The sequence below is a fragment of the Solanum tuberosum genome, unplaced genomic scaffold (assembly GCF_000226075.1).
Source record: "Solanum tuberosum cultivar DM 1-3 516 R44 unplaced genomic scaffold, SolTub_3.0 scf00068, whole genome shotgun sequence".
Lineage (NCBI taxonomy): Eukaryota > Viridiplantae > Streptophyta > Magnoliopsida > Solanales > Solanaceae > Solanum > Solanum tuberosum.
Window position 1 is genome coordinate 1,488,992 of NW_006238994.1, and position 16,471 is coordinate 1,505,462.

At 32.3% G+C, this 16,471-nt stretch overlaps 2 protein-coding genes across 4 annotated transcripts in view; one reads left to right on the forward strand and one right to left on the reverse strand.

Annotated features, from left to right (window-relative positions):
- The window catches only part of LOC102584593 (protein EFR3 homolog B-like), a 20,327-nt gene extending 11,442 nt beyond the window's left edge, over positions 1-8,885 (reverse strand). Inside the window, exons 1-5 of the mRNA XM_006345369.2 lie at positions 8,350-8,885; positions 6,270-6,344; positions 5,912-6,027; positions 2,362-2,476; positions 2,118-2,246 (exon numbers count right to left, since the gene is read on the reverse strand). Of these exons, the coding sequence (XP_006345431.1) occupies positions 2,118-2,246; positions 2,362-2,476; positions 5,912-6,027; positions 6,270-6,344; positions 8,350-8,481 (567 nt within the window). The 5' untranslated portion in view covers positions 8,482-8,885. The remainder of the gene's footprint in view (positions 1-2,117; positions 2,247-2,361; positions 2,477-5,911; positions 6,028-6,269; positions 6,345-8,349) is intronic.
- Positions 8,886-14,243: 5,358 nt separating this feature from the next.
- Positions 14,244-16,471, forward strand: part of LOC102586916 (histone-lysine N-methyltransferase 2C-like) — a 123,914-nt gene continuing 121,686 nt past the window's right edge. For all 3 annotated transcript variants that reach the window (XM_015307862.1, XM_006345376.2, XM_006345375.2), the window contains exons 1-2: positions 14,244-14,373; positions 14,720-15,050. In XM_015307862.1, coding sequence (XP_015163348.1) covers positions 14,342-14,373; positions 14,720-15,050 — 363 coding nt within the window. In that variant the 5' untranslated portion in view covers positions 14,244-14,341. The remainder of the gene's footprint in view (positions 14,374-14,719; positions 15,051-16,471) is intronic.

A 16,471-nucleotide genomic window follows, 5' to 3' on the forward strand; every position in this document is an offset into this window, starting at 1 on the left:
CCAGTGGGGGGGGGGGGGAGTACTTCCACCCTTTGTCTCTTTCCCCCTCTCCCCCCAGAGAGCTCCTACACACTTTCTAGGGTATGATGAGTCCACTCCTTCTAGACAACGAGCTATTATTGTAGAAATCCACTTTCTTTGCCGAAATGGAGGAAAGAAAAAGCTTCACTGCCATTGACACTATTCAGTTTAAACATTTACTGGATGATGTAGTTTTCTCCACATTTCATATCTCAAGCTCTAAGAGTCCTAGGCTTCTTCTCAGTTCTTTGTTGCAGGAGCAGCTTTTTAGTTCTTCACATTGCTGTGCAGTTGACAACCTTACTCAGTTTCCAGATTCCTATACCTCCTTGACCAAAAGCTATTTTCGTTTGGATCTTTTTTGTTTACTGTAACTTGTTCAAATGGTTGATCAATTCTTATTTAGATAAATTATTTGTAATATTTGTAGTCCATAGAATTAGCTATTATTAATTGATAGTTGTGAAGAATTATTTAATGGAGGAACTACATATATTAGTTTATGAATTTAGTAGAATTTATTTTGGGTTAAAACAGTGTTCTGTTTTGTTATTAGATTATGCATTGAGTGAGATGCAGATGCAAGTTTTTTTCTTCTAACCAGCCAAATGATTCCAAGATCATCAATCCATTTGACATCAAGTCCTTCAAAAACTCTATTCTATACGTTTTTCCATACCAACTCTTCTATTACAATAACAGAGATGTTGAATTGGTTAGGCTGACCACGACCCAAACCCTTTTTTGTGGAAAATGTTTTCCTAGAAAAAAGATTTTTTGACAACCAAACACTCGAAGTGACTTATCCAGAAAATATTTTCCATTATACCAAACACACAAGTTAAGTTTAGTTTTAGTAATTTTAAATCTTAGTTACAAATTAGCTCAATTTCAAAAATCACTTTCTTTACTTAGATTTGAACTAGGGAACTTCAAATTTTCAGCATGCTTGTGAGATCACACTCATTATTTCCAATAGCTAAATCAATCTTACATGCTTCCAAATTTAGGGATTCATTTACTGTGAAAACCACATCACTAATCAGACAGAAACCACACATTAAAATGAAACTCACCATGAAAGAACTCATAAGCAACTTCCTTATCAAAGCACATATTTATAATCAGCAAAGGAAGCAGTAGAGGAGCAATTCACAGCGAAGTGCTAAGCACAAACTTCATTATAGTTAGAAGCAATGAATTCTCCAAAAGTATATAGTTTCACATATTATTAACACATGATGCAAACAGTCAGAGGGTGATGTGTAACGCAGACCTTAACCCACCTTGTGGAGACAGAGAGATTGTTTCGATAGACCCTTGGCTCAAATATAGCATATCAAAGAAAAGAAAATCTGAAAAAGACCTTCAAGGTGTTGTGTTACAATTTTTGACACAGCGTAGCCAGTTCTAAAATTCAATGGTGCAGGTGCAGGAACTAATTCAAAGACTTCTCTACAAATCCCTAAAAGGCAATTTTCTTCAAGTTAGACATATCTCTGCAGTTCTAATATTGAATGATGAATATGTTCTTCAATAAGACACCACTTAAAAAATTTGGGGCATAATTATACAATGAATGTGTGGAATGATGAAAAATCTATAGTCTTCAAAGATCTAAGCCACAATTATACAATGAATGCGTGGATTGATGAAAAAGCTATAGTCTTCAAAGATCTAAGCCATTGTCCTAGCATACGCTTATGTAGAAACAAAAGACCAGGCTGCTATACAACTTTACTAGTATATCTATTTGTAAAGTTGTTGGAACATCCAACTAAATGGAAGATGTCTCTGACAAAATATTCAGTCACCGTTCATGACTGTATCTCCACAAACTCAAGCTAATCAAACAAAGTTTACACCTCAGAAAGAGCATCAGGAAAATAGGTCCAATTCCATTAATAAAGTCAAATGGAATTGTGTTGTATCTTTTACATTTTTGTAAACAGCTATGTTCTTACTTAACAGACTATAGATCTGTAGGGAGTCTGTAATTTAACTTTTGGTGGTGGTCTGCATATCCTTAATGCTGAAGAATACAAACTTACCAGTCTCAAAAAAGAAAATAACAAGAAGTTTATCTGGTAATTTACCATGGCGGACAGAGCTTGAAGACCAGCACAGCGCATTTTAATCACCCTTTCGTCCTCACCCATCTCTTGAGCAAGAAGACAGATTTTAGGAATCAGGCCTTCAAAGTTAAACATATATGTAGAGTCCCTCTGCATAATGCACAGTCAAATTCGAAAATAAGCTTTAACTGTTGAGTAGAACTTGTGTTATCTTAAAGATAACTATCACCAATATAGGGTAAAGCCGAAAGACGAAGCTATTAACCTGGTTAATTATGAAGTCAAAAAGAGCTTGGCATCCAACTGTGCGCATTTCATCATGCCTCATCTGATCCAGCAAAATGTGTATTATACTGAGAAAGCTGCCTGCAAATAGTGGCCTGCGGTGCATTTGTACTAGTTCAGGTCTACAGGACTCATTGTACGAAAAACAGTAAGAAAATCAACAAACCCCATAGTTCAGAAACAAATCAATGATCTCCAATTGGTTAAAAACTGAAGGAAAACAAGTGATAGAAACAATTATATCATGGAACTGTGCATATCTCTGAAAAGGGGTAAACTTTTGAAATTTTGTACACGATGATCCTCATTTCCTTGACTTTTATAGATATCCTAGTAGAAGAAGAATCGGTGCTTCTTTTCCCACACTAGCAGATGAGGGAAATATCAGGGTTTTTTTTCATTTCAGCCTCGTTACCCTCACTTAACCTCAGCAAGTGCAAAAGCTTCCATTTCATAATATTCTCCCAAGAGTTCTTGCTATCCATCAGCTTTGCGGCCAATGTTTCTAATCTCCTTTATTACCCATATAATGGCCTCCATGGGTAGGAGACCTGGTATGTTGAAGAATCTAGAGAGTAAACTATGGCACCTAAAATAAGGGCTTTGCCTCAGTTTGATTTTTAGTATATTGAAGTCAGAGCTTGCAGTAGCCAAATTATCAAATGTGACACCTCTATGCAGAAAAACTGTCAAGCATGCAAGTAAGCCATGTTGAGACATGCTTGTGATTTCAAGATATATTTTGTTGTCTCATAATATGACATGACTTACGAGTCCTTAAAAAAAGTAACATATTTGAACTCAAGGGTATGGGTTTGACCTAGTGGTCAATGAAGTGGGTTGAGAACCGTGAGGTTTCTTAGTGGAGGCAAAAGCCAGGTGATTTTTTCCCATCTCTCCAAGCCTTTTTGGAAGAGTTATTTGGTACCTATGTTGGTGGGAGGTAGCAGGTACTCTATGAAATTAATCGAGGAGCGTGCAAATTTGCCCGAACACCATCATCATTCAAAAAAAGGTAAGATATTGAACAAACCGCATTCAGAGTGAGATAATTGGTTTGACTTCTATATTCAAGGTAATACTATAGATTTGTGCAATTAAAATTCAAGAAATATGTGAATGTGAAACAAGTGGGGCCAGATGTGAGGTGATAGCTAACTCAATACTTTTTAGGACGGATAAAAGTGGAAAATTGAAACACCATGGACCTTCTAGTAAACTGTGCATGTGTGTATAGGTGTTTGAGTTCATGATATGGATGCTTGTAATATAGTTGAGGCATTTGCATATGCGTTGTTTGCTCATGGATTGGGGCTTCAAAAACGACTTGGAGGAGTTTGGAGGGCTAAAGAAGTTTCAACTTGTTGGAAACTCATAACTTGGATCTGGGAATCAATCAAGAGAAGAACCAAATTGTTTTGTACGTTGTGGTTGCAAATCTGGAGAGAAAGCACAACAGTTCGATTGGGTGCCAAACAATTTTCCTTTGTGCTATGCAGTAGCATGTCTGGAGAGAAAGCGCACTAACAGTTGAATTGGGCTTCAGACAATTTTCCTTTGTAAAGTATGACTGCACAAATGGTGTTTCAACCACATGCCCACAGCCAAACCTCGATTGGCTCACTAGACAAAAATTACTTGAAGTGCAACAGCACAAGAGGTGTTTTCTGGCAAATGAAGGTCACAGAACATGGAGATTTGCTAATTTAGGACGACGTGCTCAAGGAAATGGAATTTCTTCTCCCTGAAGATTGACAACTTAAGGGTCGCTTGGAGAAGGACATTTCCGCTAAGTAATCGTACAACCCTCCATTTTTGAGTTGTGAGTCGTGAGTCGTGACAGTCATGGAAGTAGGATGATAGCTAAATCTATAACTCCATTTGTTTCAATTTGTTTGTCTTACTTTTCTTTTAAGTCTGTTTCGCAAGGAATGCCTCATCCCTTTTTTGGCAACTCTTAGTTCTAACTTTTAACATGGCATGTTTACCACAAGATTAAAGGGCATTTTGGTACATTCTATATATTTTTAGTTTAAGACCACAAGATTCAAAGATTATGTGTCAAGTCAAAGTCAGACAAACAAATTGAAACGGAAGGAGTACTATTTAGGAAGACAGAAGTGAATTTCCTTTCATCTTTCATTGTATAAAGTGAAACATGAAAAGAAGAATATAAAGCAATTGGAGTTAGACGGTAGAAGCTATATCGTGTTGACATATTAAACTTATATGTAGTGACTTATCCAGCTATTTAATGTTAGATTAAGGAGTGGAAACATGCGAAACAAGTAGACAAGCAGGACCTTGGTCCTGGTATATAAAACAGAGGATACATTCGAATTTGTTTCAAACTATCATGGTATTAAATTTATGACTCATATGATGAAACTTTTTGAAAGAGTGACAGCCGTGGACATTCGGAACACTATAAAGGTGACAGATCCCCAATTGTCTTTTTACAACATTCAAGTGAGACCACAAAAGGGAGTCTTGGTCTCTCCATTCATCACCTTCGACTTTTCTGAAGTTTTGGAAGTTGGAAACAGTGTTAAAAGGCATTTGACCTACCTTAAAGAGGCATATTTGAGCCTCTGTTCTCTTTTTTATAGTATCCCAGGGCCCAAGCCTTCACCTTACAGAGATTCATCTCAGATCATAGATGTACTTAGTAATGAGATCATAACTTCATCAGCTAATGGTTAGTATAGCTTGTTTAGCGGAAGGATCAACCACTACATGATGCTACATGGATTACTGAGGATGACTTCCATTCGATCACCAGAATCAAGTTTTCTTCCACCAGAAAAATAATTAAGTTTTAAAAGATTAAGAGAGATACTTTTTCAAACAAAGACTAGGAGAGTTAATAGTAGAAAAACATGAACTGTTGTTAGTCTTCTACTAGATTATTTTAATCAGTTAGATTCTAAATTAGGCTTAGGTTGATTAGATTATATGTTTTCATTATCTGTCAGGTTGTTTATTTTTATCCTTTACCTTTATCTCTTACTTCCAGATGAAGTTCTCATTATTTCAGGAACGAATGTTATTCGGGGTTCCTTACTACATAAATAGAACCTTGGCATTTTATTTTTAACATACTTAATTTGAAAAATAAGTATCTAGGAATTGACCTCTATCTTCGTATTCTTCTTTATCCACTTTTCTTCTCCCTTTTTTTGCTACATCACAAATACTACATACAAAATCTGTCCTTCACTACTCTAATAGAATTATTACCATGACAATCAATAAAACATCAAATTTCATTGTAAATGGCCTAATTCTAACTTTGTTTTTTTTTATACCAAAGAAGTAAAAAAAGGTAACTAGTAAACTCGTTAAACATTTGAGCATGAGATGAGAAGAAACTACTTTTCTGATGTATGTCTATAGCAGCTCAGAACCTGTATAACTCACATCATGTCTTTAGACAATGTAAAAGAAAGATTAGCACATATATTCACAACATTATCCTTTTCATGATCAGAAACCTTCTTCCATCAATGTTAAAAGAGCAAGGAACTTACATTTGTTGCTTACAGGATGTAAGCAACTTCCGGTAGATACACATGACTACCTTTACAGACCCGAGATTCTCATTTCTTAGTTCCCGGTAGCACCTTTGCTCAAGAACAGTTGTTATCTGGCCATAGATTGAAGTTCATCAGCTCTTCCCAAACTTGAAATAGGGTAAAATATATAATGGTATAGCATAGAGGCTTATCAAAATCTCAACAATTTTTGGGAATCCATATATTATTGCATGGTTGTAAGAATACTATTTAAATGCTTTTAAGGAGAAAACGGAACAAGAAATGAATCTTAAATTTAAAATAAAAAATAAGTCCATCTTATCAAGTTTGTTCAGTATCTCAGTAACACAACCTTGGGTATCCTAAGTGGATTTTTTGAAGCATATTCACACAATTTGTTGATCATTCGTTCATTAGGCTCTCCATCCTGTCATAAATAAAAGATAAAGTTAGTTCTTGAAGAAACTTAGTCCTTTCAAACCAATAAAAAAATCAACTTCTAATGCTTCCAGTGAGTAAAGAAAGCATAGGAAACGGTAAGGAGGTTATTATCCTACCTCAAGATATTCAAGAAGCTCAAATGCAAATATCAAGGATACATCACTGCTACCATGATGGTCTATAATCCTAAAAGATTCATACTCCAGAGCGAACAACATCAGAACCTACCTGTGCTAAAGTCTCTTCATCTCTCCAACCGAACTGGGGCCAAGTTTTGTCATTCACACCAACTTAATCTAATTCCAACTAAGCCAGAACTACAACTGTTAGACGGTGTTATTATTTAAAACTCATGTTGGCAACTAATGAGTAATGACCTTTCACATCTTTTACCATGTAATAGGCACCATGTTTTGGCTGAATATATAAGAGTGGAGCAAATTCTGGATAATTAGGAAGCACAAATGCTCATATAGAATTTATTTAATTTTCAGAATTTATCAATGACTACATAATCAAATGTGTTATTAATCAATATGGATGTGGTGAGATGATTGAGGTTCACCTATATATCTAAGGTATATTTTTTATTTTTTTTTATGTATATATATAGATTTTGAATCCTCTTAACATAAGAGTAAAGGTTGACTCAGTGGTTTAAGTGAGGCCACTACCAATTCAGGTATATGAATACTCTCAAAATACACATTTAAGACTGAATTAATTGTTTCATCCTCTTTCTGCATCAGGAATCTGTGGATGGATATATTGCACACAGTATGTATAGAGCTTGTATCCAAGAGTACTCAGAGTATCACGATACAAAAGTGCATAGCTATCTATAAATTTCAGGAGTTCTTGCAATCCCATAATTGCAACCTCAAAGAAAGAATAACCCAAATATTTACAGGTAAAACCATTTGACTTTTCACTTTGCTTAGTGCTTAATCTCATTCTACAATACTAGAGGAGAATTTGTTAAACTTCCCTGATAAGAATATTCCAGATCTTGGTAATAACTAGAAAATTAACTCATTATCGGAAATAAAAATTAGAAAATAAGGATCTAACACATGCTGAAACGAGTTTGTTAACTCCGTAGAAAATAACATAAGAACTATTATATGAAGCCTTTAATCATCTAACACTACCAGAAAGGCTGAACATCTAAAATCAATAGACTATACAACAACGTCTAGTCACCTGACATAAGAATCATAAAAAAAAAAAAAAAAACCAACAGGATATCATTGGAGTATAATTCCAACATACATTGAGGAAAAATTATAAGTTTCTCAAACAGAGCAGCTGACACCCAAGCTATGCACTTCCAATCGCTGGACAACTACCTTTATGATTCTTATACAAGGTTCAACTGCATGTACTAATCAGAACACAAAATTCTACAATATCTCATCAGACAGAGCGCAACACCCACCTAGGAGCTGTTTTGTCGGGGGTGGAGGGAGGGAGGGAGTAATCAGTCCAACCTCTTGATCATATTGCAATCCAAAGGATTCTCATACAATTTTCACTATATTCTCTAATTTTTTTATTTTCATACGCGCGGTAAAGAAATAAATCATAGGTCTAACTCAATCTGAAATATACCAATGTTTCCTCATCTCCTCCACCAATGTAGGACATTTAACACCCCTTCACGCCCATAACTGTATAACATAACACGGGGGTCCAACATTGGGTAAAACAATCAAATGACTGGATCAAGCTCTTATAACTTGTAAATAAATGGATCTTCGGCCTAACCCAATCCAAACAGCTAACTTTTTTTACTTTTTTTTTTTCAGGACCAAACAGCTAACTCAAGAGATGATACTATCAATACAATACCATATAAGGAGGCAACATATGTTTCCTAATTCCTACAACGAAGGGAATCAAAAACACCCAAATAAAAGAACATAAAAAAAAATAACAAAATCCATTCTCTATCATCAAATAAGAAACGAAAAAATTGATTCAAGACTAACCGGAGATCGAGGAAAGCTATCAGAAATCAGCTTCTTATAACGCTTAACAGGTTGGCGGGACCTTGTCCGCATTGCCGGACAACAAACACAGAGCTGATCACATGCCGGCATTATTTGATGAGAAATACCCATTTTCAACAAATTAAAATTCCCCCAGAAAAAAATTTCCCCTTTTCTCCAAAATCAAAGAAAACACGAGGTGGGTTTTTCTGTTTTAGTTTTGAATTTCAAGAAACACCCACCAAAAACGAAAATTTGATCGGCCAATTCAGGATTGGCAAAAAAACAGAGAAGAAATTAGAGAAATGGGTATGGTTAAAAAAAAGAAAGGAAAATGGAGAATTGAATGCCAGAAGAAAGAGGGAGATCGGAGAATTCTCACAGATCTCCAACTTCCTCAAACGGCAAGACGAATGGGAGAGAAAATGGGTATTTTCTTGTCTATTTCAATATGAACTCTCCCAACGTTTTGCATGGGATTCACGTTCCTTCTCTAGTTTTATTACTCGCATCAACAATTGCGCAACGGCTATGTGCTGGTGGGAGGCAGGACAACACCACACAAAATAAATAATTAAGCAAATCATATACTATTACTCCATAAATTTTGAATTACAAAATTTGAATAATATACTCCATACGATATTAGTAATAATATAATTTTATATTTTTTAATTTTTCATTAGTGTTCTCAATGTTCATTATTTACAATACAGTCTGATTAAACTAAACTCATGTCATGTATGGTTTTCTCTGTCAAGGATCAATTTTTCTAATCTAAATTGATGTCGTGTAGGATCCATTTGCAAAAAGCAAAATATTTTTTTGACTCTAAGTTTGAGATAGTCACTCCCTATAAAAGATTTTTTTTCATAAAGGGTCGTTTCGTAGCTGGTTAGAATTATGCATGTATTAGTAATATAGAGATCAATTGTATATGAGTGCATCTATGTATTATTATTCATGTTTCAGTTATTTCACCTCCTATTCTACATAAAATAAGGCATAAGTTCCCTCATAATATAACTTATATACATATTAGATATGCAGATTTCTAACTATTAACCAAAAATTGTAGTAATTTTAAACATTAATAACCTATTTCCTATCTATTTACCAAACGGCATATAAATTATATGGAAATTATTAATTAATGGAGAAGCAACTTGTGTACCACATGTTTTGGTGGTAATCATGCAAGTAATCTAATCATTGTATTGTGGTAGGTGGTACTATCAACCTATGTTATGCTTTATTATATTGTGATCATGAGTTGTTGCCTTTTCCTAATATGTTATTATTGATTTAGAATTGTTATGACTTATTTGTGTACTTGTTATATATAGTGGTGAGCTTTAATATGTGCTACAAATTTCATGTAATTATTTTACTCCTCGATGTTAATATTTTTTTAATCGTCAAGTAATGATCTATTTAATATTATGCCTATTAATGAATTTTATGTTGAATCTTTTAAGCACGATAACAAATACATGTAAAATGTTTGTATTATTTAACTTGATCAATAAAGAAAGATTATACCATAAAGTGTGGGTATACCTGATTGGATTGATTCAGATTTTTCAAGTATCAAATCAAATCATTCGTATTTGATTTTTAAATTTATAAATCAAATCAAACTAATAAAATTCGGGTTGTTCAACCTCGGATTGTATTCATACAAACATATAATTAACTTGTGCTCCAAATATTTATCCAGTCCTACTAAAATACAACATTCTAAGGTGTTTCATAAGAAAATAACACAAAATATGAGAGAGTGATGACACTAAAATATTCAACAAAAAATAATAATGAAATCGAATGAAATAAATATTGCAAATTAATAAGTCACAATGAAAATGATTATAATTTAGAAATACTAAATTGTGCTAAAATAAGTATAATAAGTATTAATCACATGATTAAACATTAAAGAACAAATAAAATTAGGTTATGTATTTTAAATGTCTAAATCAATGTAAAACTAAAGAACAAATATTCAACATTATTGTCATTCTTAGGGTTGAATTAATTTTTTTTTTGGTAGCGCTCATAGTGACTTGATTTTGATTTGAGTTATTAATATCTTTGGACTATAGCCTTTATTGAACTATTCAATATTATAAGTCTCAAATATTAGAAATAATATGTTAAAAGATAAAAAATATGAAAAAGTATAAAAAAAAAATTGAAATTATTATTAAAGTAAATACTTTTATGTATAAAATATATTTTTAAAATTATATATATAATGTCGGGTTGGTTTGGTCTCGGGTTGACTTTTTTCAGTTAAAACCAAACTGACCCAAGTAAAGTTGGATTTTTTTTCAATACCAAAGCAAGTCAAACCAAATCATTAGTAAGGTTTTTTTTTTACGATTTGACTCAGTTTGCAATGTGGTTCAGTTTTCAATTCGTTGATGTCCCGGTATTTGACGACACGTTTGATGCTTTTATTTTAGGAATAATTGTGAGTTCTTAAGCAACAACAAATGTCTTTTGATAGTTTTTCTACTTTGTTAGATGAAAATTCAGTTAATGTGAGAAATAAAGTGAAATGGAGCTAAGTGTTGCAAAAGGAGAGCTTTGACGAATGCGTCAGACATCATGCTTCAGACGACCCTCAAGATTTTTGCTTTCAATTTAAGATTTCAAATTTTCAGGAACTATATATAGCAATTTTTATTTTAGCATTTTTGTTTTTAGCGAAGATGACAATACCGCTTGAACAGAGTTTGAACGAGAATTACATTGATTTATTGAATCAAAGTATTGACACAAAGTAATCGGAAATAACTGCTGCTACTTTAAGGAATGAAAAATATAAATTATTCCTTAATTAATACATTAACAGATGCTAGAACCACTTTTAACTTTTAAGGAAGGATTTTTTTAAATCTGGTAATTAACTGAAAAAGGTTGTAATTACTTTTAAGGCATAAAAAATATTTTTAATCCTCAATTAATATGTACTAATTATTAAATGTATGTAAATGTGTTTTATATGTTATATTAAATATGGACTATAATATACATCTGTTTAATGTAAATATAACTATAGATTTGTTCGTATATTCAGTTAAATATATTTGATCAATTGGATGTTTGCATTATAATGTATACACAATTTATTTTCATATTATGTTTGTGTATCCACTTGCAATTCTCCAAACTTAGTATTAGACGTCCAATATAAGTTTATATATACATTTAGTATGTGGTGAACATTGAAATCTATTGAAAATAAATTGTATACCTTAATTATATTTTGTTTGTATACACTATTAGTATACATAAGTATATTTTGCAGCTATTGATATGTATGGATATATTAATTTTCGATAAATATTTAAATACATAAAATCATGTTAGTATACATACTTTCAACTACGTATACATTCAATTTGAAAATGTATACATTTAATTTTTCTTTACAATAAATAAAATAATTTGTCTATAAAGAGAAAATTTTAAAAAGAAAATCCACTTTTTAAGAAAAATAAACGTGGCTTTTGAATACCAAATAAAATGTTATTGTTTTTTTTGCCAAAAAAATAAAAGTGATGTACATTTTGCAAGTTAAATCTATAAGTTGTTATGCTATGCTAATTTTTTTCGTATTGGTAAGTGTTGACAGTAGTATAAGTCAGGTCGAAAACCTAGTAAAGTTTGTTATGAGGAGACCAATTGAATTAAGGCTTGATGCCTATAAATATATGACCAGGTCCTTTCTCATCTCCTCAACTTTAAGACAACCGCCAAGATTTAAAATACAAAACCTGTTAGTTATAGAAGAAACAATGAGTGAAAGATAGAATCAAATGTTTCAAACTTTTGAAACGCGCTTTTACAATGATTTAACATTTATATATTTTAATCTCATTTTCTCGTGATCTTTTTAATTCATGTAATAATCAAATGACATAAATTAACTTACATAAGACACTACAACATATTTAAGATCAATATCAATATATACAAATAAACGAATATATTTTAAAAGATCGTGTCATGAATCATTTAATGGTGTTGAATCAAACCTAGTTAAAAAGATATTTCCTACATAGCAATTGATTTGAACTCGTCCTTACTTCATTAATTTATGTTCACTTTCAATGAATATTTTTCAATTAAATATCAAATTTTACACTTGATAGATTTTTTCTGTGAGAGACTTTTGTGATACACTCAAATTTATTTGTGTGATTTATGATACATTACATTTTAGACTTCTCAAATTTTTACAAATTGTATAAGACTACATAAAATTAAGTTTGATGTCTATACGATCTTGCTGTAAAATCTTGAAGAATCACATAATTTTTTTTAAGGTTTGACCACAACACTATCTATAAGAATATTTTGTTGATTAAAGTGTACCCCTCACGATTCAACAAACTTTTCTAATTTTAAATGAAGTGTCAGAAACTAATAAATATTTATCTTGTATAAAATTCAATCACACATAATGAGAATTTTTAAAATTTTTTTTTTTCATTTTCTTCTGGCGTTCAGATAAACTCAAATACTGATCTAAAATCAAAGAAAATAAATATCAACATCAATGTCATTCACCTTTTTAAAGTAAAATTAGAGAAAATACGTAAAATACCCCTTGAATTTGACAATCAAACTTATTTTAGCACTTTAAGTTTATGAGTGTTTATCTACCTCCTTATTCCTATTCTTAGTGAAATTAATACAATCCAAAAGTTAACGTGAAAAATAAATAAAATATAACAATAAAAACAACGCGTATGAAAAAAATCAAATAAATTTTTGTATGAATTTTTCAAATCCGACAAAATTTTATGGTCAAATAAATTTTAAAAAACTATTTTCAAGGACTATTAGGCGTTTTTCTCGAGATTTCTTCTCTTATTTATTTTCCTCTTTTGAGTTTTTTTCACTATTATACAAATAATAATCATGGATTATATTAACATATTGGAAACTTCAATGAGCTAAATTTGATTTTCGCCTTACATTATAAATAAACTCATATATTAGATTTTCAAAATCAAGTAAAATTTTATCATCAAATAAGTTTTTAAAATATATCCCAAGGACCATAGGCGTTTTTCTCGAAATTTCTAATCTTATTTTCATTTTTAGAACTTTTTCCTTTAAAAGTTTTTCCTATTAATATACAAAGGATCATGGATTTTATTAATATTTTGAAAACTTTAATGGGCCAAAGTTGAATTTTTCCTCACTTTTATAAACATTTAAAAAAAAATTAAAATTCTAAAATCAAGTAAAATTTTATGGTCAAATAAAATTTTAAAATCTATTCTCAAGAACCATAGGCGTTTTCCTCGAGGTTTCTTCTCTTATTTTCTTTTTGAATCTTTTTCCTTTTTCGAGTTTTTTTCACTATTATACAAACAAGTATGAATTCAATTAACATTTTAAAATTTTCAATGAATCAAAATTGCTTTAAAATATTTTTTTGTACCAAATTTTCAATCATACAAAATTTTATGATCAAATACTTCTTCAGAATCTATTCCCAAGGACCATAGATGTTTTTATCAATATTTCTTCTCTTAATCTCTTTTTATAATTTTCCATTTTTGAGTTTTTCCAACTATTATACAAACAATTATGGATTTAATAAAGAAAACTCTCATGGACAAAATTTAATTTTTGCCTCATTCTATAAACAAACTTATGTATTAAATTTTAAAAATTAAACAAAATTTTATGATCAAATAAATTTTTAAAATTTATCTCTAAAAATCGTAGGTGTTTTTCTCGAAGTTTCTTCTCTTATTATACAAATCATCATGGGTTTTATTGACATTTTGAAAACTTCTATAGGCCAAATTGAATTTTACCTCATCTTATAAACAAAAGTTGTGTATCCCCAAACTCTCATAAGCCACGCCCCTTCCCCTTTCTCTCTCTCTCTCTTCCCTCAAAAGGGCTTTTCCCCAATTTAAACTCTTCAAAAATTCCTCAATACACAAAAATCTTTATCTCGCGTATGGCCTTTCACACAGCTTGCCCAATTACCTGGTACTACATTCTTTTATTTTTATGTATTATTTGATTATAATTTTGTTTATTTTTCTCTCTTTCTCTCTTTTATTATCACTCTTTCTCTTTACTCTCTCTTGTCTAGGCCAAGAATGCCAAATGGGTTCTTTGTTTTATGGTTTTAAGTTGTTTACTGGGGTTTTTATGACCTATTGAGTGTTTCTGGAGGTGGGTTTTGGTGATTTTTTGGTGTAGAGGAGGATCTGTTAGGTTTCTCTTTCTCTTTCTTTATCGATGGATGTGAAATCGGGTTCTTGGGTTTGTGTTTTGTTGTTTTGTTTGGAATTTCTGACCCAATTGAGTGTTTTTATATTTTTTGGTGCAGTCGAAAGATCTGCTTCTGCCCTCATGGGTTTCCGAAGGGTAAAAATGAGTTCTTTGGAGATGTGACTAAGCTTGAGGAGTTTCTCAAGGACCCATGGGGTCTTAAGGCCAAACAACCTGCTACAATTCAGGTTAAGGTGCCCAAGCTTAATGTTGCTCCACCTCCACAGGCGCCTGTAGGTGATGGGGGTGGTGGAAGCGGCGGGGATGGTGAGGAGGCGGCTGCTATTGCTTCAGCTCAGACTAAGCGTGTTGCTTTGCAGAAGAAAGCTGCTGCTGCATCTATGGTGGCTGAGGATTTTGCTAGACGATTTGAGTCTGGTGATGTGGAGGTTAGGAACTGCAGTTCTAAAAAAACGTAGATTTGCATGAATTTGAATGTGGAATGTGAAAATTGTGATTGTTAAATCAATTGACTTCTCTGTTGTCCTATTTATCATAGTCAGGATACTGACATAGATGGTTGCTGAGAAGATCTGTTTTCAGATCACTTGTCTGTTTATATTTCATGTGGATTGTATGCCATGACTATTGTGTTTCCATTTATTTTAATGCTGGCTTGTTCTGTTGAGGGAGAAAATAATTTATGTGGTCCACAAAGGTATAGATATTCTGGTTTGTATGAATGATTTTAGGGTACTTGATAATTTAGCTCCATTTACATTTTAGACTCTTAAGTGTTTGTATAGTATTCCACTATAGGAGGAGAAAAGATACAACAGAATATTTAGCCTGTTCTGATATCTTATCTCAAAAGAGAATGAATTTTCATGGTGCTTCCTACAGGATTGAGAAAGATTTTTCATGGTGCTTCCTATAGGATTGAGTAATTTATGGGTGTTGAACAACTCTTCATAGAGCAATCTGAAAGTTCCTTTTCTTAAGGTTGTCTTGAGTGAGGCAAGCTTCATTAAGAGTTGTCCAACTGAAGCATATGATCTTTGTTAGGAGCTTAGTCTTCCATATCAACTTCCATGGCCGCCAGTTATCAAGCACTTCATTAGGAGCATATGAGATTGCATAGCCTGCTTTCACCGAGTATCTACTACCTTGTCACTGCCCCACTTAACTTGTCTGCTTCCCAGACATTTATCACCTGGCCTTCTAGCCTAAAAAACAACTTGACCACTTCTTTGATTTCCCAGTCTTGTAAGTTCCTTAATAGTACATTCCAGGTGTTGTCTTCTCTATTCTGAGAGATGGAAGAATTTGGTTCACATTCTATTTGAAAGAGACTTGGGAATTCCTCCATCAAAATGATATTGTCCATCCACCTATCCTTCCAAAACGTTGTATTATATCACAGTAGTACATTTAAGTTATTTGGCTTTAATGACTTGAGAGTGTGAGAATGTTCTATGAAGTGGACAACTTGAGACATAATGTTCTAAGTTTTTTGTGGTTGATGTATTGCAATAATTAACATTAATATCAACATAAAACCCCACATAACATAATCAAGCAAAGGGTCGTTTTGTAGGGTGTATAAAAATAATGCGAGGTTCTGCTTTCTTACCTGAGAATATTTACAAGGGGGAAGCCTCGAAAGGCATATGAGTGCTAAATACAGTGTATTAGTAATGCTTGCATTAATTATACATACAATGTTTCTTATGCATTGTTTGGTTTGGTGGACTAAAAATAGCATGCATTGCATAAAAATATTTATTTATAAAGATATCCTCCACAATAACCATGCTAATGCATGCATTTTATTCCCTTGCATTACTAATACCTAGAAATTCATGGTATT